This window comes from Oncorhynchus masou, chromosome 33 (assembly GCF_036934945.1).
Source record: "Oncorhynchus masou masou isolate Uvic2021 chromosome 33, UVic_Omas_1.1, whole genome shotgun sequence".
Lineage (NCBI taxonomy): Eukaryota > Metazoa > Chordata > Actinopteri > Salmoniformes > Salmonidae > Oncorhynchus > Oncorhynchus masou.
In genome coordinates this window covers 12,863,239-12,885,738 of record NC_088244.1, presented here as the reverse complement: position 1 = coordinate 12,885,738, position 22,500 = coordinate 12,863,239, and the positions used below count along the sequence as shown (strand labels likewise).

At 41.6% G+C, this 22,500-nt stretch overlaps 1 protein-coding gene across 1 annotated transcript in view; it reads left to right on the top strand.

Moving 5' to 3' along the window:
* The window catches only part of cacna2d3a (calcium channel, voltage-dependent, alpha 2/delta subunit 3a), a 348,945-nt gene that overhangs the window by 319,358 nt on the left and 7,087 nt on the right, over positions 1-22,500 (top strand). Inside the window, exons 35-36 of the mRNA XM_064956460.1 lie at positions 4,629-4,743; positions 22,393-22,500. The exon at positions 22,393-22,500 is cut by the window's right edge and continues 10 nt beyond it. Coding sequence (XP_064812532.1) covers positions 4,629-4,743; positions 22,393-22,500 — 223 coding nt within the window. The remainder of the gene's footprint in view (positions 1-4,628; positions 4,744-22,392) is intronic.

The following is a 22,500-nucleotide window of genomic DNA, read 5'->3' as shown; positions in this document are numbered from 1 at the left end:
ACTCCTTCCTAATCAGCCTGTGAACCTACTGTATGTTAATGCACACTCTTCCTAATCAGCCTGTGCCTACTGTATGAATGCTACTGTGATGTTTTCCTAATCAGCCTGTGAACCTACTGTATGTTAATGCACACTCTTCCTAATCAGCCTGTGAACCTACTGTATGTTAATGCACACTCTTCCTAATCAGCCTGTGAACCTACTGTATGTTAATGCACACTCTTCCTAATCAGCCTGTGAACCTACTGTATGTTAATGCACACTCTTCCTAATCAGCCTGTGAACCTACTGTATGTTAATGCACACTCTTCCTAATCAGCCTGTGAACCTACTGTATGTTAATGCACACTCCTTCCTAATCAGCCTGTGAACCTACTGTATGTTAATGCACACTCTTCCTAATCAGCCTGTGAACCTACTGTATGTTAATGCACACTCTTCCTAATCAGCCAACTGTATGTTAATGCACACTCTTCCTAATCAGCCTGTGAACCTACTGTATGTTAATGCACACTCTTCCTAATCAGCCTGTGAACCTACTGTATGTTAATGCACACTCTTCCTAATCAGCCTGTGAACCTACTGTATGTTAATGCACACTCTTCCTAATCAGCCTGTGAACCTACTGTATGTTAATGCACACTCTTCCTAATCAGCCTGTGAACCTACTGTATGTTAATGCACACTCTTCCTAATCAGCAACCTACTGTATGTTAATGCACACTCTTCCTAATCAGCCTGTGAACCTACTGTATGTTAATGCACACTCCTTCCTAATCAGCCTGTGAACCTACTGTATGTTAATGCACACTCTTCCTAATCAGCCTGTGAACCTACTGTATGTTAATGCACACTCCTTCCTAATCAGCCTGTGAACCTACTGTATGTTAATGCACACTCTTCCTAATCAGCCTGTGAACCTACTGTATGTTAATGCACACTCTTCCTAATCAGCCTGTGAACCTACTGTATGTTAATGCACACTCTTCCTAATCAGCCTGTGAACCTACTGTATGTTAATGCACACTCTTCCTAATCAGCCTGTGAACCTACTGTATGTTAATGCACACTCTTCCTAATCAGCCTGTGAACCTACTGTATGTTAATGCACACTTGTGAACCTACTATGTTAATGCACACTCTTCCTAATCAGCCTGTGAACCTACTGTATGTTAATGCACACTCTTCCTAATCAGCCTGTGAACCTACTGTATGTTAATGCACACTCTTCCTAATCAGCCTGTGAACCTACTGTATGTTAATGCACACTCTTCCTAATCAGCCTGTGAACCTACTGTATGTTAATGCACACTCTTCCTAATCTGTGAACCTACTGTATGTTAATGCACACTCTTCCTAATCAGCCTGTGAACCTACTGTATGTTAATGCACACTCTTCCTAATCTGTATGCCTGTGAACCTACTGTATGTTAATGCACACTCTTCCTAATCAGCCTGTGAACCTACTGTATGTTAATGCACACTCTTCCTAATCAGCCTGTGAACCTACTGTATGTTAATGCACACTCTTCCTAATCAGCCTGTGAACCTACTGTATGTTAATGCACACTCTTCCTAATCAGCCTGTGAACCTACTGTATGTTAATGCACACTCTTCCTAATCAGCCTGTGAACCTACTGTATGTTAATGCACACTCTTCCTAATCAGCCTGTGAACCTACTGTATGTTAATGCACACTCTTCCTAATCAGCCTGTGAACCTACTGTATGTTAATGCACACTCTTCCTAATCAGCCTGTGAACCTACTGTATGTTAATGCACACTCTTCCTAATCAGCCTGTGAACCTACTGTATGTTAATGCACACTCTTCCTAATCAGCCTGTGAACCTACTGTATGTTAATGCACACTCTTCCTAATCAGCCTGTGAACCTACTGTATGTTAATGCACACTCTTCCTAATCAGCCTGTGAACCTACTGTATGTTAATGCACACTCTTCCTAATCAGCCTGTGAACCTGTTGTTAATGCACACTCTTCCTAATCAGCCTGTGAACCTACTGTATGTTAATGCACACTCTTCCTAATCAGCCTGTGAACCTACTGTATGTTAATGCACACTCTTCCTAATCAGCCTGTGAACCTACTGTATGTTAATGCACACTCTTCCTAATCAGCCTGTGAACCTACTGTATGTTAATGCACACTCTTCCTAATCAGCCTGTGAACCTACTGTATGTTAATGCACACTCTTCCTAATCAGCCTGTGAACCTACTGTATGTTAATGCACACTCTTCCTAATCAGCCTGTGAACCTACTGTATGTTAATGCACACTCTTCCTAATCAGCCTGTGAACCTACTGTATGTTAATGCACACTCTTCCTAATCAGCCTGTGAACCTACTGTATGTTAATGCACACTCTTTCCTAATCAGCCTGTGAACCTACTGTATGTTAATGCACACTCTTCCTAATCAGCCTGTGAACCTACTGTATGTTAATGCACACTCTTCCTAATCAGCCTGTGAACCTACTGTATGTTAATGCACACTCTTCCTAATCAGCCTGTGAACCTACTGTATGTTAATGCACACTCTTCCTAATCAGCCTGTGAACCTACTGTATGTTAATGCACACTCTTCCTAATCAGCCTGTGAACCTACTGTATGTTAATGCACACTCTTCCTAATCAGCCTGTGAACCTACTGTATGTTAATGCACACTCTTCCTAATCAGCCTGTGAACCTACTGTATGTTAATGCACACTCTTCCTAATCAGCCTGTGAACCTACTGTATGTTAATGCACACTCTTCCTAATCAGCCTGTGAACCTACTGTATGTTAATGCACACTCTTCCTAATCAGCCTGTGTTAACCTACTGTAATGTTAATGCACACTCTTCCTAATCAGCCTGTGAACCTACTGTATGTTAATGCACACTCCTTCCTAATCAGCCTGTGAACCTACTGTATGTTAATGCACACTCTTCCTAATCAGCCTGTGAACCTACTGTATGTTAATGCACACTCTTCCTAATCAGCCTGTGAACCTACTGTATGTTAATGCACACTCTTCCTAATCAGCCTGTGAACCTACTGTATGTTAATGCACACTCTTCCTAATCAGCCTGTGAACCTACTCACACTCTTCCTAATCAGCCTGTGAACCTACTGTATGTTAATGCACACTCTTCCTAATCAGCCTGTGAACCTACTGTATGTTAATGCACACTCTTCCTAATCAGCCTGTGAACCTACTGTATGTTAATGCACACTCTTCCTAATCAGCCTGTGAACCTACTGTATGTTAATGCACACTCTTCCTAATCAGCCTGTGAACCTACTGTATGTTAATGCACACTCTTCCTAATCAGCCTGTGAACCTACTGTATGTTAATGCACACTCTTCCTAATCAGCCTGTGAACCTACTGTATGTTAATGCACACTCTTCCTAATCAGCCTGTGAACCTACTGTATGTTAATGCACACTCTTCCTAATCAGCCTGTGAACCTACTGTATGTTAATGCACACTCTTCCTAATCAGCCTGTGAACCTACTGTATGTTAATGCACACTCTTCCTAATCAGCCTGTGAACCTACTGTATGTTAATGCACACTCTTCCTAATCTGTAGCCTGCCTGAACCTACTGTATGTTAATGCACACTCTTCCTAATCAGCCTGTGAACCTACTGTATGTTAATGCACACTCTTCCTAATCAGCCTGTGAACCTACTGTATGTTAATGCACACTCTTCCTAATCAGCCTGTGAACCTACTGTATGTTAATGCACACTCTTCCTAATCAGCCTGTGAACCTACTGTATGTTAATGCACACTCTTCCTAATCAGCCTGTGAACCTACTGTATGTTAATGCACACTCTTCCTAATCAGCCTGTGAACCTACTGTATGTTAATGCACACTCTTCCTAATCAGCCTGTGAACCTACTGTATGTTAATGCACACTCTTCCTAATCAGCCTGTGAACCTACTGTATGTTAATGCACACTCTTCCTAATCAGCCTGTGAACCTACTGTATGTTAATGCACACTCTTCCTAATCAGCCTGTGAACCTACTGTATGTTAATGCACACTCCTTCCTAATCAGCCTGTGAACCTACTGTATGTTAATGCACACTCTTCCTAATCAGCCTGTGAACCTACTGTATGTTAATGCACACTCTTCCTAATCAGCCTGTGACTATGTTTCTTTGGAGAAATGTTTTTAAGCTCATCGTTTTCTTATTGTATAGTCATTTAGAATGTACGTTTACTGTAGACAAGGTCGTTTGCATGTGTAATGAATTAATACAGTGTTCTGTATATCCTTTTTTTAAATCAACTGCAGTACTACCACAAATCACTGAGTGGCAGCAGTGATACATGTAATGAATTTAAAACACCCCTATCAGATAAACTGGATGTAGTCATTGCATAGTGGTTTCACTATGTCTGTAAAAGGAGTGTGCTATTAACATATTTACAGTAGTTTAGAAAATAATGTTTTATTCTAATCTCCAAATGTCTCTCTATCTCTGTCTCTCTCTCTCTCTCTCTCTCTCTCTCTGTGTCTCTCTGTCTCTCTCTCTCTCTCTGTCTCTCTGTCTCTCTCTCTGTCTCTCTCTCTCTGTCTCTCTCTCTCTCTGTCTCTCTCTCTCTCTAGCCCAGAGGGGTGATCGGACCATGTTGGTGCCATGTGATACAGAGTACCCAGCCTTTGTCTCAGAGAGAACCATAAAGGAGACCACTGGGAACATCGACTGTGAGGGATGCATCAAGTACGTCACAGTTTACAAACACACACACACACACACACACACAGCCAATCAAATGCTGTCTATGGTCCTTTATTTCCACTAGTACTGCTGTAAACAGTTAAAATGCACAGTTCATTACATATAGCCAGAGCTGTGGACTCGAGTCACATGACTTGGACTCCTGTCTGACTCGAGTCACACATTTGACCACAGATTTGATGACTTGAGACTGGACTTGGAGCTTCAAGACTCGGGACTCGACTTTGACTTGAGACTGATGACTTGAAATGATCTGGCCAGGTTTTGTAATGTCACTCATTTTGTGGCACAGTCTCCATGGATTAATCGACATGCAGCCAGAGACAGTAGAGCTGCAGCATCACCCTGCAACATATTGGCTAGTGAAACACAATCGGCACTCTTATTGGACTAGCAAACTGTCAATCAACACAGGTCGTGAGCTAGCGAAAGATTGCTGATTTGTTGTAGGCTACAGCTATCGGATCTGGTGCAGCGCAAACGTCAAATTGTAGAGGGAGAGGATTGCCATAATAAATAAATATGCTGTTCGAAAAATGTTTAGTGACCAAGAAAATGTACTGTTACTTTGCAAGCTCACCAGCAATGGGGCAACAATTACTAGCATAGGTCTACTGGCCTTTTGGTATGTAACAATGGCTTAATATTGTTAATTGACTTATGAAGCTTGCACCATAGGCGTGGCTCTTCATTTGCAATCTTCAAACTCCCGCCAGTGGAGAGTGATTTTTTTTCTCTTGTTGAAATTTTGGCTGTTGTTTTCACATTGAAACCCATAGGCCATGTGTTGTAAATATATATCCCATCTAATGCTACAATAATTACAGTTTTTTCCAACTGCTTACACACATTTTCAAAACTGTCTCCCTTTTTTCAAAACTCAACACACAATTCCCAAAACTGCACACACAAAATGCAAAATGCCTCACATCTCCTTCAAAATGTAACACTGCATTCAAAATGCCATAAACACATGTCAGAATGAAGCATTTGCATCAAATGGCAAACACTGCTTTCATAATAGTACATTTTTGGATATACCATGTAAACACTGTTGTTCTAAATCTAAAACTCTTTGGTCTTTCATAGGCTTATATCTACATTTCAATACAATGTTCTACAGTGAAAGTAATCTGCTGAGGGGTAACAAGTACACTGTAAACACCAATGCAATGTAGAAACAGAAAATATTAATTCGGCCAAACATTACTGTTGTTTACAGTAGCATACAACAAAACCATAAACATATGTAAACCAAAAGTATATTCTTTAGAATAGTGTGTGGGGTCCCTGGGGGGACAGTCCAGGAATTGGTGTGTGTGTGTGTGGGGGGGGGGGGGTGCAGTCACCAGTGCTAAGCTTCATCTCTTCTCCGGCCTGGGTCTGGCCACAATACTTCGTCCACATCACAAGATACGTTTTCTCTTGCCAAACATGGAGGGAAGTATCTCCTAGCATGGCGTATCCAACCTTGGACAGGGGCAACCTCTATGTCCCCACATGGAGGGAAGTATCTCCTAGCATGGAGTATCCAACCTTGGACAGGGGCAACCTCTATGTCCCCACATGGAGGGAAGTATCTCCTAGCATGGCATATCCAACCATGGACAGAGGCACCCTCTATGTCCCCACATGGAGGGAAGTATCTCCTAGCATGGAGTATCCAACCTTGGACAGAGGCACCCTCTATGTCCCCACATGGAGGGAAGTATCTCCTAGCATGGAGTATCCAACCTTGGACAGAGGCACCCTCTATGTCCCCACATGGAGGGAAGTATCTCCTAGCATGGAGTATCCAACCTTGGACAGAGACAACCTCTATGTCCCCACATGGAGGGAAGTATCTCCTAGCGTGGAGTATCCAACCTTGGACAGAGGCACCCTCTATGTCCCCACATGGAGGGAAGTATCTCCTAGCATGAAGTATCCAACCTTGGACAGAGGCACCCTCTATGTCCCCACATGGAGGGAAGTATCTCCTAGCATGGAGTATCCAACCTTGGACAGAGACAACCTCTATGTCCCCACATGGAGGGAAGTATCTCCTAGCGTGGAGTATCCAACCTTGGACAGAGGCACCCTCTATGTCCCCACATGGAGGGAAGTATCTCCTAGCGTGAAGTATCCAACCTTGGACAGAGGCACCCTCTATGTCCCCACATGGAGGGAAGTATCTCCTAGCATGGCGTATCCAACCTTGGACAGAGGCACCCTCTATGTCCCCACATGCGTCCTCCATGGCCTGGAGAAGCGTAATGGGTTGGCGATCATACACTTTCCAGCGCCGGCTGAGGAGAATTCCTCTATGGGATTTAGAAAAGGTGAATATGGTGGTAGGTACAAAACTACAAATTGTGGATGGGTGGCAAAGCAGTTTTGGACCAGAACAGCCCGGTGAAAACTAACATTGTCCCATAAAACCACAAATCTAGCAGGCTCCTGATCTGGATCAGGGACAACAAGCATTGTGTAAATTGCATCCAGAAAAGTGAGCATATGGCCGGTGTTGTACGGACCCAGTGTGGCGTTGCGATGGAGGACCCCGTTTTGAGTGATGGCAGCACACATAGTTATATCACCCCCACGCTGTCCGGGGGCATTGGTAAATGCCCTCTGTCCTATTGCATTTCTTCCATGGCGCCTGGTTTTGGTGAGGTTGAAGCCAACCTCATCCACATAAATAAATTCATGGCGAATTACATGGGCATCCAGCTCCAATACTCTCTGTAACAGACAAAAGGATATACAGATGAGTAAATATGGTATGTCTGAAGTACTGGAAGTAGTGTTGCAAACATACCTCTACAAAGTCATGTCGCATATTCTTGACTCTGTCAGAGTTTCTCTCAAATGGCACCTTGTAAAGTTGTTTCATCGTCACTCAGTGCCGTTCGAGGATGCGTTGTATGGTCAACAGGCTTACAGCATTGATGTTGTTAAATATGGTGTCATTCTTCAAGATATGCTCTCTTATCTCTCGAATCCTAATTGCATTGTTGGCCAAAACCATATTTATAATTGCAGTCTCTTGTACATCTGTAAACAAGTGTCCTCGTCCTCCATGATGTCTTTGCATTTCCACTCTGTACAGAATTCAAACACAGTATGTGTTCAGCATAGGAACTGTAAACAATGTACATAAACATGTAGTACAGCATGAAAACCAACCTCATTCATTCAATGTAGTACAGCATGATAACCAACCTCATTCATTCAATGTAGTACAGCATGATAACCAACCTCATTCATTCAATGTAGTACAGCATGATAACCAACCTCATTCATTCAATGTAGTACAGCATGATAACCAACCTCATTCATTCAATGTAGTACAGCATGATAACCAACCTCATTCATTCAATGTAGTACAGCATAATAACCAACCTCATTCATTCAATGTAGTACAGCATGATAACCAACCTCATTCATTCAATGTAGTACAGCATGAAAACCAACCTCATTCATTCAATGTAGTACAGCATGAAAACCAACCTCATTCATTCAATGTAGTACAGCATGAAAACCAACCTCATTCATTCAATGTAGTACAGCATGATAACCAACCTCATTCATTCAATGTAGTACAGCATGATAACCAACCTCATTCATTCAATGTAGTACAGCATGAAAACCAACCTCATTCATTCAATGTAGTACAGCATGATAACCAACCTCATTCATTCAATGTAGTACAGCATGATAACCAACCTCATTCATTCAATGTAGTACAGCATGAAAACCAACCTCATTCATTCAATGTAGTACAGCATGATAACCAACCTCATTCATTCAATGTAGTACAGCATGATAACAATGTAGTACCTCATTCATTCAATGTAGTACAGCATGAAAACCAACCTCATTCATTCAATGTAGTACAGCATGAAAACCAACCTCATTCATTCAATGTAGTACAGCATGATAACCAACCTCATTCATTCAATGCAGTGCAGGAAATGGATGGCTTAGAGTTACAAATGTTTATGCAATACTATGCAGTCATACGTATTTTACAGTACATTACTGTAATGCTAAAATACTCATTATATAGTTGCATACCTGTTCTCATTTCTGAAGGTTCGAATTATGAACGCCACTGTAAATCGACTCAAGTTGGGCTGGACTCTCAGTCCTCTCTCATGGTCAAACCATGTCTGATCACATGATCAACAAGTGTTGCCCTAATCTCATCAGAGATGGCTCTCCTTCCTTCTCTTCTTTGCCCTCGTCCTCTTCTTCTTCTTCCCCTTCCTCTCCCTCCTCCTCCTCTTGCTCTCTGTCCATTGTTGGCATCCATTGTTCAAAACAGGTAATCTGACCTATGACCTATTTATAGTAAAGCAGTGATTGGTTAGTGATCAGTTATGCTATTAGTGTTTGCACATGTGAGGAGTGTGTGTGGTGAATAAGTGTAGCATTTTGATTGGTTGTGTTTGGAAAAGGAAAGCAAGTCCCTTCCTGTTAGATTTTAGTGTTTTAGGTAGAGAATTGTGTGTAGTGTTTCGAAAAAAAAGTGTTTAATGCAATTGACAACTGAGTCAAAGGCTGAGAAATAGCTTATGGTTTTGGATATTTGGTGTGTAGTTTTCCACTTTAAGTGAGAGGTTTCAGAAATCGTGTGACATGAAAATATTTTGTGTGTAAGCAGTTGGAAAAAACTGTAATCGTTCCATTACCTTACTGTTTATTGAAACACCTAGACATTTCTGTTTCACGTTTGATAGGCCTACGATACGTTTTCATTTTATAGCCAATCGTTACTTACTCTGCTCTGAGTGGGCGCGGTGTTTATAGTACACGTGCACCTCCGCAAAAGACTCATGAGGTGGAAGTTCTGTTTATTTCATTCAATGTACAGTTTCCTTTGTTCATGTTCATGTCGGAGTTCCGTGTGTCTGTGTCCTATTTCCCTGTCGTTTTTGTTGTTCGTATTAGGAGCACGCGCGTCTTAGTGCACATAGAAATAGGCTACTGTACGCGACCTGCGCTCCACGTTTTCGACTCAGGGTGTTGAATAAGAGAAAAATGTTGTTACATGTTCGCATGGTGGTGGAATATCATTAATAAACATTACGTCTGATTAAGACGAATGTACAAGTGTAACAATGGATGTGGAAATGTTCTTTACATTGTAGAACCATTATTGGTTGTAATTGCCTATTGGGTAATTGTTTGGTGCTTATTGTGCTTATTATGTAGACCTATTTGGTTTCTCAGATAGGACAGGTTAAAGCCTGATACAGAGGCTGTACCTTTAGGGCTATTGACTGTGTATATTTGTTAAATCTACTTGTATATTGTGTATGATATGGTGCTTTCACCATTGGATCACCAAGAGCTGTAAATAAATCTACACTTGGACCTTGTGACTTGATACTTGCTTGTGACTTTAATAATGGTGACTTGGTCTCACCTCTGCATAGAGCTGATTTTCACAGTTAACAGCCATGGAGGATTCATTGTTTTCCAGTCACACACTTATAGACAAACATAGACCTATACACTCGCATGCCCACGTACATTCACACGTTTATACACACACTCTCAAACACAGTTTAAAATGTGACCACAACACAAGCTGAGGGAGAGCGGAGTAGAAAAAAAGAAAAAAGCTTCCTTTAGAAACGGGGAAATTAGTGTGGTCCCCATTAACAATTTGGGCTTCTCTGTCAGGCAATTGTGGGGTGTTCTCTGAATCACTCCGATGGGCCCTTCATTGCTCCCAGCTGTGGGGCTGCCAAGGAAACTTAGAAGTGTCTCTGTGTGTGTGTGTGTGTGTGTGTGTGTGTGTGTGTGTGTGTGTGTGTGTGTGTGTGTGTGTGTGTGTGTGTGTGTGTGTGTGCGTGTGCGTGTGCGTGTGTGTGTATGTGTGTGTGTTCTCTTTGGCTCTCAGGGTCAGGAGGGTAACCACAGCCCTGGGTGCCAGGATTAAATGCGGGTTGGGGTGCAGTCAGACACACACATGCAGGATATCTGTCACAAGGTATAGCCTTACTAATATTCAAACAGAAGAGAAGTCACCCAGGCAACGAACCCTAAAGCTAATCACACACCACACAGATCCAAGTGAGCCTCTGTGATTGGCTGATCCCAGAGGGCCCAGGTATTTTAGCATTTACAGCCAATGGGTGAGTTATGTCAGGCCTATATTTGAATAAATATGAATAAATCAAAAGCGATGGATTGAATTCTGAACCCTAACTGAGAATCCGCGATTAATATAATCTTATTACATTTATCAGCGACAGGATCGGAAACACACCCACATACACACATACACACACACACGTGCGCACACACACAGACACACAGACACAAACACACACATTAAACATCTGATGATGCTTTGAGAAGAGCACATTGTTGTCAGTAGATGAATAGTTGAAAGCAGTTTGACTTGAGCAGGCACAACTCTCAGTCTAACACAACTAGTCGGTTTCCTATAAATCCTTTTTAAAGCACAATGAATTTGACAAAGTGAAATGGAGTTTTTATTTTGGTTATATGGAATTTTATAGCTCATATTAGTAATAGGGGATGTTGGTAATAAACATCTGGTTCATGTTAGTGGCTGACTGAGAGATGTTCTCTTATTTTCATTGGGACACGTTTTAGCCTGTAGGAAATATATTCTCACAGCTCCACGGCTCTCCTCCACTGAACAACTCTTCAGTGTTTATTTAGTGAACTTTTAGTTTGTTACTTAAGAGCGGATTTGTGTGTGTGTGTGTGTGTTGTCTGTGTGTCGTCTGTGTGTGTGTGCATGTGTTGTCTGTGTGTGTGTGTGTGTGTGTGTGTGTGTGTGTGTGTGTGTGTGTGTGTGTGTGTGTGTGTGTGTGTGTGTGTGTGTGTGTGTGTGTGTGTGTGTGTGTGTGTGTGTGTGTGTGTGTGTGCGCGTGTGTTAAATGAAGCAACTATCATACACCTGCGCTCAGGTTATGGAAGAGGAAACAAAGTGGCTGTAGTTGATATTTTAGGCTACAGAAGTGAATAGTTTTATAGCAGCGATACCACACATCTATTCGCCACAATACACAGGACCATCTATTGTCATCTTCAACTAACTCTGTCCTCTTTGAGAGACGTGTCCTTACGAAGCACATTCTGGTGTAGTCCGTTTAAAACACAAGACTTGAAGATTATCTCTGGTGGCTGTTCCAACTGTACATTGTAAGTCAACAGTAATGTGTATGTTATCAAGTGCACTAAAGTATACATCGTCCATAGTAGACAGGGTTCGTATTTTATACATTTTTACATTTAAATTTGAGTTGTTATCCAGAGTGACTTACAATTAGTGCATTCATTTTAGGATAGCTCGATGAGATAATCACATTTCACAGTCGTAGCCAGTGTTGTAAAATACTTTAAAGTACCACTTAAGGAGTTTTTGGGGGCATCTATACTTTATTTTACTATTTATATTTTTGACAACTTTTATTTTACTTCACTACATCCCTAAAGGAAATAATGTACTTTTAACTACATACATTGTCCTTGACACTGAAAAGTACTCGTTACATTTTCAATGCTTAGAGGGACAGGAAAATAGTCAAATTCACACAGTTAACAGAACATCCCTGGTCATCCCTACTGCCTCTGATCTGGTGGACTCACTAAACAGAACATCCCTGGTCATCCCTACTGCCTCTGATCTGGTGGACTCACTAAACAGAACATCCCTGGTCATCCCTACTGCCTCTGATCTGGTGGACTCACTAAACAGAGAACATCCCTGGTCATCCCTACTGCCTCTGATCTGGTGGACTCACTAAACACAAATGCTTTGTTTGTAAATGATGTCTGACTGTTGGAATGTTCCTCTGGCTTTCCGTGAATTTAAAAACAAGAAAATTGTGCCGTCTGGTTTGCTTAATATAAGGAATTTGCAATGATTTATACTTTTACTTTTGATACTTAAGTATATTTTTGAAATTACATTTACTTTTGATACTTAAATATATTTTAAACCAAATACTTTTAGACTTTTACTCAAGTAAAATTTTACTGGGTGACTTTTACTTTTACTTGAGTCATTATCTATTAAGGTATCTTTACTGTTACTCAAGTATGACAGTTGGGTACCTGTCCCACCACTGGTCGTAGCAAGTACATTTTCCCTCGATAAAGTGGTCACTGCTAATAGGGTTTACAGTATCACGCGGGTGGTACATATAATTCATACATGACCAAGAGTGGTATTTGATAGGGAAGTCATGGTATTCTTTATACTGCATGGTTTATACTGCATGGTTTATACTGCATGATTTATACTGCATGGTTAATACTGCATGATTTATACTGCATGGTTAATAAGGGGTTAGAGCCATGAGAAAGGGCTACTTATTGCTTCAATGACACTTTTCTCCTCTGACTCCAACGCTGTGTGTTTGTGTGTTTGTGTGTGTCAGAAACACACAGTTCTGTGTGTTTGTGTATCAGAAACACACCGTTCTGTGTGTTTGTGTGTGTCAGAAACACACAGTTATGTGTGTTTGTGTGTGTCAGAAACACACAGTTCTGTGTGTTTGTGTGTGTCTGAAATACACTGTTCTGTGTGTTTGTGTGTGTCAGAAATACATCATTCTGTGTATTTGTGTGTGTCAGAAGCACACCGTTCTGTGTGTGAGTGTGTGCAGAGGTGGGAAAAGTACTCAATTGTGGTGCTTGAGTAAAAGTAAAGATAACTTAATATAAAATGTCTCAAGTGAAAGTCACCCAGTAAAATACTACTTGTGTAAAAGTCTAAAACTCTCTGGTTTTAAATGTACTTAAGTACAGAGGTGGAAAAAGTACTCAATTGTCATACTTGAGTAAAAGTATAAAGTAAAAGTAAATGCTATACATCAAATTCCTTTTATTTAGCAAACCAGATGGTACAATGTCCTTTTTTATGACTGTTTTTGACAGCCGGGGGACACTTCAACACTCAGACATCATTTACAGACAACCAGGGGAACACTCCAACACTCAGACATCATTTACAGATAGTCAGGGGAACACTCCAACACTCAGACATCATTTACAGATAGCCAGGGGAACACTCCAACACTCAGACATCATTTACAGACAGCCAGGGGAACACTCCAACACTCAGACATCATTTACAGACAGCCAGGGGAACACTCCAACACTCAGACATCATTTACAGACAGCCAGGGGAACACTCCAATACTCAGACATCATTTACAGACAGCCAGGGGAACACTCCAACACCCAGACATCATTTACAGACAGCCAGGGGAACACTCCAACACTCAGACATCATTTACAGACAGCCAGGGGAACACTCCAACACTCAGACATCATTTACAGACAGCCAGGGGAACACTCCAACACTCAGACATCATTTACAGACAGCCAGGGGAACACTCCAACACTCAGACATCATTTACAGACAGCCAGGGGAACACTCCAACACCCAGACATCATTTACAGACAGCCAGGGGAACACTCCAACACTCAGACATCATTTACAGACAGCCAGGGGAACACTCCAACACCCAGACATCATTTACAGACAGCCAGGGGAACACTCCAACACCCAGACATCATTTACAGACAGCCAGGGGAACACTCCAACACTCAGACATCATTTACAGACAGCCAGGGGAACACTCCAACACTCAGACAAAGGAAGCATTTGTGTTTCGTGAATCCACCAGATCAGAAGCTGTAGGGATTACCGGGGATGTTCTCATGATAAGAGTGTGAATTGAACCTTTTTCCTGTCCTGCTAAGCATTCACATTGTAACTAGTACTTTTGGGTGTCATGGAAAACGTATGGAGTAAAAGCACACCATTTTCTTTAGGAATGTAGTGAAGTAAAAGTAATCAAAAATTTAAATAGTAAAGTAAAGTATAGATACCCCAAAAAACTAATACTTTAAAGTATTTTTACTTAAGTATTTTACACCACTGAGTGTGTGTACACACATACAGTGGGGTCTGAAATGATTGACACCCTTGAAAAAGATTAGCAAAATGACTGTATCAAATAAATTATTTAAATGCTGAGCTATATTGTATGCTCCAAAAAATGTGAGATTTTGTAACCTGTTAAACTCTGAGCGGTTGTTTTGGACCTGGTACCTGATCCTCGGAGCTTTAAGTTGTACCCACTCAGTCAATTTCAGTCAGAAAAAAGAAAGGGACATATCATTCCAAAGCTACAGCACTTGTCTTTTTACTGCTGGCGATGTCATTGTTACAGGATAACTTCAAAGCCCCAATCGCCACGGTCATTTTATGACATAAGGCTTGAAAATCCTTTCAGCCATTTTCGCACAGATCAAACGCATCTGGTTTCAAGTGGCCAAGTCACGCCATGTGATCTTCTGCTGCGATCTAGTGGACGAACTGGAAATCATACATGAGATCAGATTCCACCAGTGAAAGGTTACGACTTCAGCTATCTCCTCATATGTACATTCCTTTAAGACAAAACACGAAGACATGGCACTTTGCACAAGCCCTGCACTTTTAAAATGTCTGTGTTCCTATGGGAATTTATGCATGTTTTAGTGTGACTACAAATTTCAGTTAATTATTATAGCTCTCGTCTTTGGCCAATCAGTGTCATTTTGTAAATGCCGGATCTCTATGACAACACGCATCATTTCCCCATGTTTCCTCAAAATCGGCCCAGTGCTGTCTGAGATATTGCGTGAGACTAATGAACATACAAACATACATACGGATGGAGAACGATCCACAGCCCCCTTCCCGATTTCATCGCGGGGGACAATAATGACATTAAAATTATTTTAGAGCTTTTTAATGGAAGTTAAAAAACATTCAGTTTTGCCAAAACACTGAATATATTCCATTGCCTGTTTGTCTACATTGGGTAAATGTAATGTAATGTAATGTAATGTAATGTAGACATCAATAGAGAAAATGGAAATTACTATGAAATAATAAAATATTTCAGTTGTGTATATGACTTAGTATATATTTGATGAATTATTATTTTCACTCCTTAAAGTCATCATCTTATCTCTGATCAGGCAGAAGCAGCAAGCCAGCTAGACAACGTTCTCTCTGTGCTCCAAATACTGTACTGTACATCCTCGTTAGATAGGCAAGCCTGCCTAAGTATGCTGCAGAGCTGTCTGACAAAATAATGTACTAGTTCTTCAAAGTAGATAAGGCATACTTTCACGAACTGTCTCTATCCTTCTCTCTCCTTGTGTTTGTACATTCCTCTCTCATGCGGTCTGTGTGTATCTAACATAAAGTAGCAGGCGTAAAAGTTTATCCATCTCTGTCTGAGCCAGAAAGAATAGGCGCAATGGATTATTGTAGTCATTGTAGCTAAACTAGTTTGAATATTTGCTGAGTGAAAAGTCCCTTCAGCCCAGCGTCCCACATAAGTTCTTGACTTGATTTCTGTCATTAATGATTTGATTTCTGTCTAGAGAAACAGAGCGTTTGGCTCACAAAAAAATAGAACTAAATGGAATTCAAATGATTGAACCAACATTGATCAACAACTAAAAAACAACATATTAGTTCATCACTCAGCGCCAGCATGTTTAAAGCGCCACCATTTATTATTTGTATTTGTTTTTGGATCATTGGTGACATATTTTATTTCAAATCTAGACTATCAAATGTCTTTTTCCCAAACATGGAGACAATTTGGGAACCAACCCTCCCCGCAAAATAAAGAAAATATATACACACAGTGCCTTCAGAAAGTATTCATACCCCTTTACTTATTCCACATTTTGTTGTGTTACAGCATGAATTCAACATTTATTAAATATTATTATTTTTTATCATCCATCCACACACAAAACCCTATCATGACAAATTGAAAACATGGTTTTAGAAATGGTTTTAGAAATGTTTATTTATTTATTGAAAATTAAATATAGAAATAAATTAAATATAGAAATATCTCATTTACATAATTATGAGCCAATACGTGTTAGAATCATCTTAGGCTCACAGCTGCAATCTCTGCCGATCTGGTTAAGTCTCTAAAAGCTTTGCACACTTGGATTGTACAATTGTACAAAATTTTATTTGTTTAATTCTTCAAGCTCCCTCAAGTTGGTTGTTGATCATTGCTAGACAGCCATTTTCAATCTTGCCATAGGTTTCCAAGCTGATTTAAGTCAAAACTCTAACTAGGCCACTTAGCAACATTCAATGGTAAACAACTTCAGTGTATAATTGGCCTTGTGTTGTAGGTTATTGTCCTGCTGAAAGGTGAATTTGTCTCCTAGTGTCTGTTGAGAAGCAGACTGAATGAACTGCTCCTCTATCCTCTGTCTTTCCAGCATTGCTCTATTCCATTTATTTTGATCCTGAAAAACTCCCTAGTTCTTGTGGATAACATGATGCAGCCACCATGCTTGAAAATATGAAGAGTGGTGCTCAGGGATGTGTTGTATTGGATTTGCCCCAATCATAACACTTTGTATTCATTTGTAGTTAATTTCTTTGCCACATGTTTTCCAGCATTACTTTAGTGCCTTATTGCAGGATGCATGTTTTGGAATATTTTTATTCTATACAGACTTCCTTCTTTTCACTCTGTCATTTAAGTTAGTATTGTGGAGTAACTACAATGTTGTTGATCCATCCTCAGTTTTCTCCTATCAGAGCCATTAAACTCTGTAACTGTTTTAAAGTCATCAATTGTCTCGTGGTGAAATCCCTGAGTGGCTTCCTTCCTCTCCAGCAACTGAGTTACGAATGATACCTCTATCTTCGTAATTGAATGTGTGGTGAGGTAGTCATTCAAAAATCATGTTAAACACTATGCACACAGAGTAAAGCCATGCAACTTATTATGTGAGTTGTTAAGCAAATTTGAATACTAAATTGTCTCAATACATTTCAGCTGTTCATTATTTTTTTTATTTTTTTTTATAAAAACATAATTCCACTTGGACATTATGGGGTATTGTGTAGGACAGTGACACAACATCTACATTTAATCAATTTTAAATTCAGGCTGGAACACAACAAAATGTGTAAACAGTCAAGGGGTGTGAATACTTTCTGAAGGCTCTGTATACAGTGCAGTGCATTTGGGAAGTATTTAGACACCTTCACTGGGCACCATAAAGGACTGATTGGTGGAGTGCTGCAGAGATGGTTGTCTTTCTGGAAGGTTCGCCCATCTGCAAAGAGGAACTCTAGATCTCTGCCAAAGTGACCATCGGGTTCTTGGGCACCTCCCTGACCAAGGCCCTTATCCCCCGATTGCTCAGTTTGACCGGGCTGCCAGCTCTAGGAAGAGTTTTGGTGGTTCCAAACTTCTTCCATTTATTAATGATGGAGGCCAATGTGTTCTTGGAGACCTTCAATGCTGCATTTTTTGATGCCCTTCCCCAGATCTGTGCCTCGACACAATCCTGTCTCAGAGCTCTATGGATAATTCCTTCGACCTCATGGCTTGGTTTTTGCTCTAACGTGCACTGTCAACTGTGGGACCTTAAATAGACAGGTGTGTGCCTTTCCATATCATGTCCAATCAATTGAATTTACCACAGGTGGACTCCAATCAAGTTGTAGAAACATCTCAAGGATGATCAATGTAAACAGGATGCACCTGAGCTCAATTTCATAAATGCTTATGAAAATAAGGCATTCCTGTTTTTGTTTTCTACACATTTGCAAACATTTCACAAAACCTGTTTTCACTTTGTCATTATGGGGTATTGTGCGTAGAATGCTGAGGAAATGTTTTTATTTAATCCATTTTAGAATAAGGCTGTAACGTAACAACATGTGGAAAAGGTCAAGGTGTCTGAATACTTTCGAAGGCACTGTATATATATAATATATGCATGTATTTTTGTGCTTTTCTTTGCATGCTGTTGCTCTGGCTCTGTAATTGAATCCCACACCTGTATTGGAATCCAAAGGTTCTTACCTTTCTAACGGTGGTAAGCATGTGTTTGTAGGACTTATAGTTTTGAAACAGTTTTGAAACAGAAATGTATCTAATGTTTCAGCCTCCTGTCAGAGGCAACAGGTTTTTTGTCAAAATGTCCTGCTACTGGGTAAAGTTCATGATGCCTTTGACCTTAACAAGGGTCCAAGGACCAGTGAAATAGCCCCTTAACATCGAAGATCCAACACCATATTTTACAGTTGTTATGGGGTTATTTTCTGCTCATGCGTTCCCATTTTGACGACCAAACCCACCACTTGTGCTTTGGACAAAGAGCTCTAGTTTCATGTAATCCAACAAATGTAAACGAACCAGTGCTTTGGTCAGATTACATGAAAATAGAGCTCTTTGATACACTGGGCTGAGTTAGAATAGGTTAGGCTCGGCTGGGTTAGACTGGGCTGAGTTGGACTGGGCTTGGTTAGACTGGGCTGAGTTAGAATAGGTTAGGCTGGGCTGGGTTAGACTGGGCTGAGTTAGAATAGGTTAGGCTGGGCTGGGTTAGACTGGGCTGAGTTAGAATAGGTTAGGCTGGGCTGGGTTAGACTGGGCTGAGTTGGACTGGGCTTGAATAGACTGTGCTGAGTTAGGTTAGGATGGACTGGGCTTGAATAGACTGTGCTGAGTTAGGTTAGGATGGACTGGGCTTGAATAGACTGCGGGCCTCTAAAACTAGACTGGGCTGAGTTAGGGTAAACTGGGTTGGACTGGGTTAGACTGTGCTGAGTTAGGGTAACTGGGTTGGACTGGGTTAGACTGGGTTGAGTTAGGGTAAACTGGGTTGGACTGGGTTAGTCTGGGCTGAGTTAGGGTAACTGGTTTGGACTGGGTTAGACTGCTCTGAGTTAGGGTAACTGTCTTGGACTGGATTAGACTGCTCTGAGTTAGGGTAACTGGTTTGGACTGGGTTAGACTGCTCTGAGTTAGGGTAACTGGCTTGGACTGGGTTAGACTGCTCTAAGTTAGGGTAACTGGGTTGGACTGGGTTAGTCTGGGCTGAGTTAGGATAAACTGGGTTGGACTTGGTTAGTCTGGGCTGAGTTAGGGTAACTGGGTTGGACTGGGTTAGACTGAGCTGAGTTAGGATAAACTGAATAGACTGTGCTGAGTTAGGTTAGGATGGACTGGGCTTGAATAGACTGTGCTGAGTTAGGTTAGGATGGACTGGGCTTGAATAGACTGTGCTGAGTTAGGTTAGGATGGACTGGGCTTGAATAGATTGTGCTGAGTTAGGTTAGGATGGACTGGGCTTGAATAGACTGTGCTGAGTTAGGTTAGGATGGACTGGGCTTGAATAGACTGTGCTGAGTTAGGTTAGGATGGACTGGGCTTGAATAGACTGTGCTGAGTTAGGTTAGGATGGACTGGGCTTGAATAGACTGTGCTGAGTTAGGTTAGGATGGACTGGGCTTGAATAGACTGTGCTGAGTTAGGTTAGGATGGACTGGGCTTGAATAGACTGTGCTGAGTTAGGTTAGGATGGACTGGGCTTGAATAGACTGTGCTGAGTTAGGTTAGGATGGACTGGGCTTGAATAGACTGTGCTGGACAGGGATTTTTTTGCAATTGCTATCCTTGGGCAGCGTGTTTTTGGGTCGTCTAGTCCAAACAGTGTAAACTGTTTTTTTTTATATAAATTCATTTTCGGGATGGAAAAACACTTTCAGTGTAAACTTAAGACTTAAAGAAGATGTAAAGTTTGTAGAAAATATAATGGAGCTACATAATATAATCTTTGAGAACTAACAATAACCAAAATAAAATCTAGACAATCAGTGAAAATTCCCCAAACAATGAATTTAGCAGTATAGATTTTGTTATTATGTTTGAGCAAAATGCATAGAGTTGCAGGGAGTTTGCTTTAAAACGGCTAAATTTTATATTTGCTCCATGACATAACGTGTAGAATCGTAGATAATTAGCTTTCAAACTACAAACATGTCTCTCAGCTCCATGTAGAATTGCAGGAAATTTCTCTGCACAGCTAAGATGGGGGCCTCTAAAACTAGACTGGGCTGAGTTAGGGTAAACTGGGTTGGACTGGGTTAGACTGTGCTGAGTTAGGGTAACTGGGTTGGACTGGGTTAGACTGGGCTGAGTTAGGGTAAACTGGGTTGGACTGGGTTAGTCTGGGCTGAGTTAGGGTAACTGGGTTGGACTAGGTTAGACTGCTCTGAGTTAGGGTAACTGGGTTGGACTGGGTTAGACTGCTCTGAGTTAGGGTAACTGGGTTGGACTGGGTTAGACTGCTCTGAGTTAGGGTAACTGTCTTGGACTGGGTTAGACTGCTCTGAGTTAGGGTAACTGGCTTGGACTGGGTTAGACTGCTCTAAGTTAGGGTAACTGGGTTGGACTGGGTTAGTCTGGGCTGAGTTAGGATAAACTGGGTTGGACTTGGTTAGTCTGTGCTGAGTTAGGGTAACTGGGTTGGACTGGGTTAGACTGAGCTGAGTTAGGATAAACTGGGTTGGACTTGGTTAGTCTGGGCTGAGTTGGAGTAACTGGGTTGGACTGGGTTAGTCTGGGCTGAGTTAGGGTAACTGGGTTGGACTGGGTTAGACTGCTCTGAGTTAGGGTAACTGGGTTGGACTGGGTTAGTCTGGGCTGAGTTGGAGTAACTGGGTTGGACTGGGTTAGACTAGGGTATGTTAAGCTGGAGAGGCTGAATACTTAGTCAGGCTACTTTCCTCTGAAGGTTCTTTTGCGGAGATCCTGTATTCGTGCATGCGTGTGTGCAGGCGAGCGTGCGTGCGTGTCTCCTCTCCTTTGAGGAGATGCACTAGTGATAAATGCATTACAGTGAGACACATAAATCACAGTCGGTGGAAAAGAGAGGAGGTCAGAGAGAAAGACAAAGAGAGAGTGAGAGAGAAAGAAGAGATCATCTTTACGGCCTCTCCTGTTCATAAACCCTATGCTGAGACATAAATCACTAACCAGGAGGCCAGATCAGACAGTGTCTCCTCGGCCAGTTAAACCCAGCCATGGGAAGATCTGGAACTCGAGGAACTGGAGTCTGCTTCCCATTTCTCTCCTTTGGAGTGTTTTATATTCTGCAACACTTCATCGGTGAGGGCCTTGGATGGGCCGTGTGTGTGTGTGGGGGGGGGAGGTTGTATATGTATATGTGCCTTTGCGTGCGTGTGTGTGCGTGTGCATGTGCGTGTGCATGTGCGTGTGTGTACAACACACCGAGACAAGGCATTTTTTTTGACACATGCCCATTGGAATCTTTTCAAAGTGTCCCCCTATTACACTGGTACTGTAATACATATTCATGGTCAATCTGAAGTGTACATCTCGCTCTCTCTCCCCTCCATCTCTCTCTCTTTCTCCTCCATCTATCTCTCTCTCTTTCTCCTCCATCTATCTCTCTCTCATTCTCCTTCATCTCTCTTTCCCCTCCATCTCTCTCTTTCTCTTTAATCTCTCTCTCTTTCTCCTCCATCTCTCTCTTTCTCCTCCATCTCTCTCTTTCTCCTCCATCTCTCTCTCTTTCCCCTCCTTCTCTCTATTTCTCCTCCATCTCTCTCTCTTTCCCCTCCATCTCTCTCTTTCTCTTTAATCTCTCTCTCTTTCTCTTCCATCTCTCTCTTTCTCCTCAATCTCTCTCTCTTTCCCCTCCATCTCTCTCTTTCCCCTCCATCTCTCTATTTCTCCTCCATCTCTCTCTCTTTTTCACCCTTTCCCTTCCTCTGTGTTTTCCTATTGGCAGATCATTTGTGATCCAGCAGATTCCCAGCAGTAATCTCTTCATGGTGGTGGTAGACAACAAGTGTGACTGTTCTGATGCTGCTCCAATCACCATGGACCCCATCGAGAT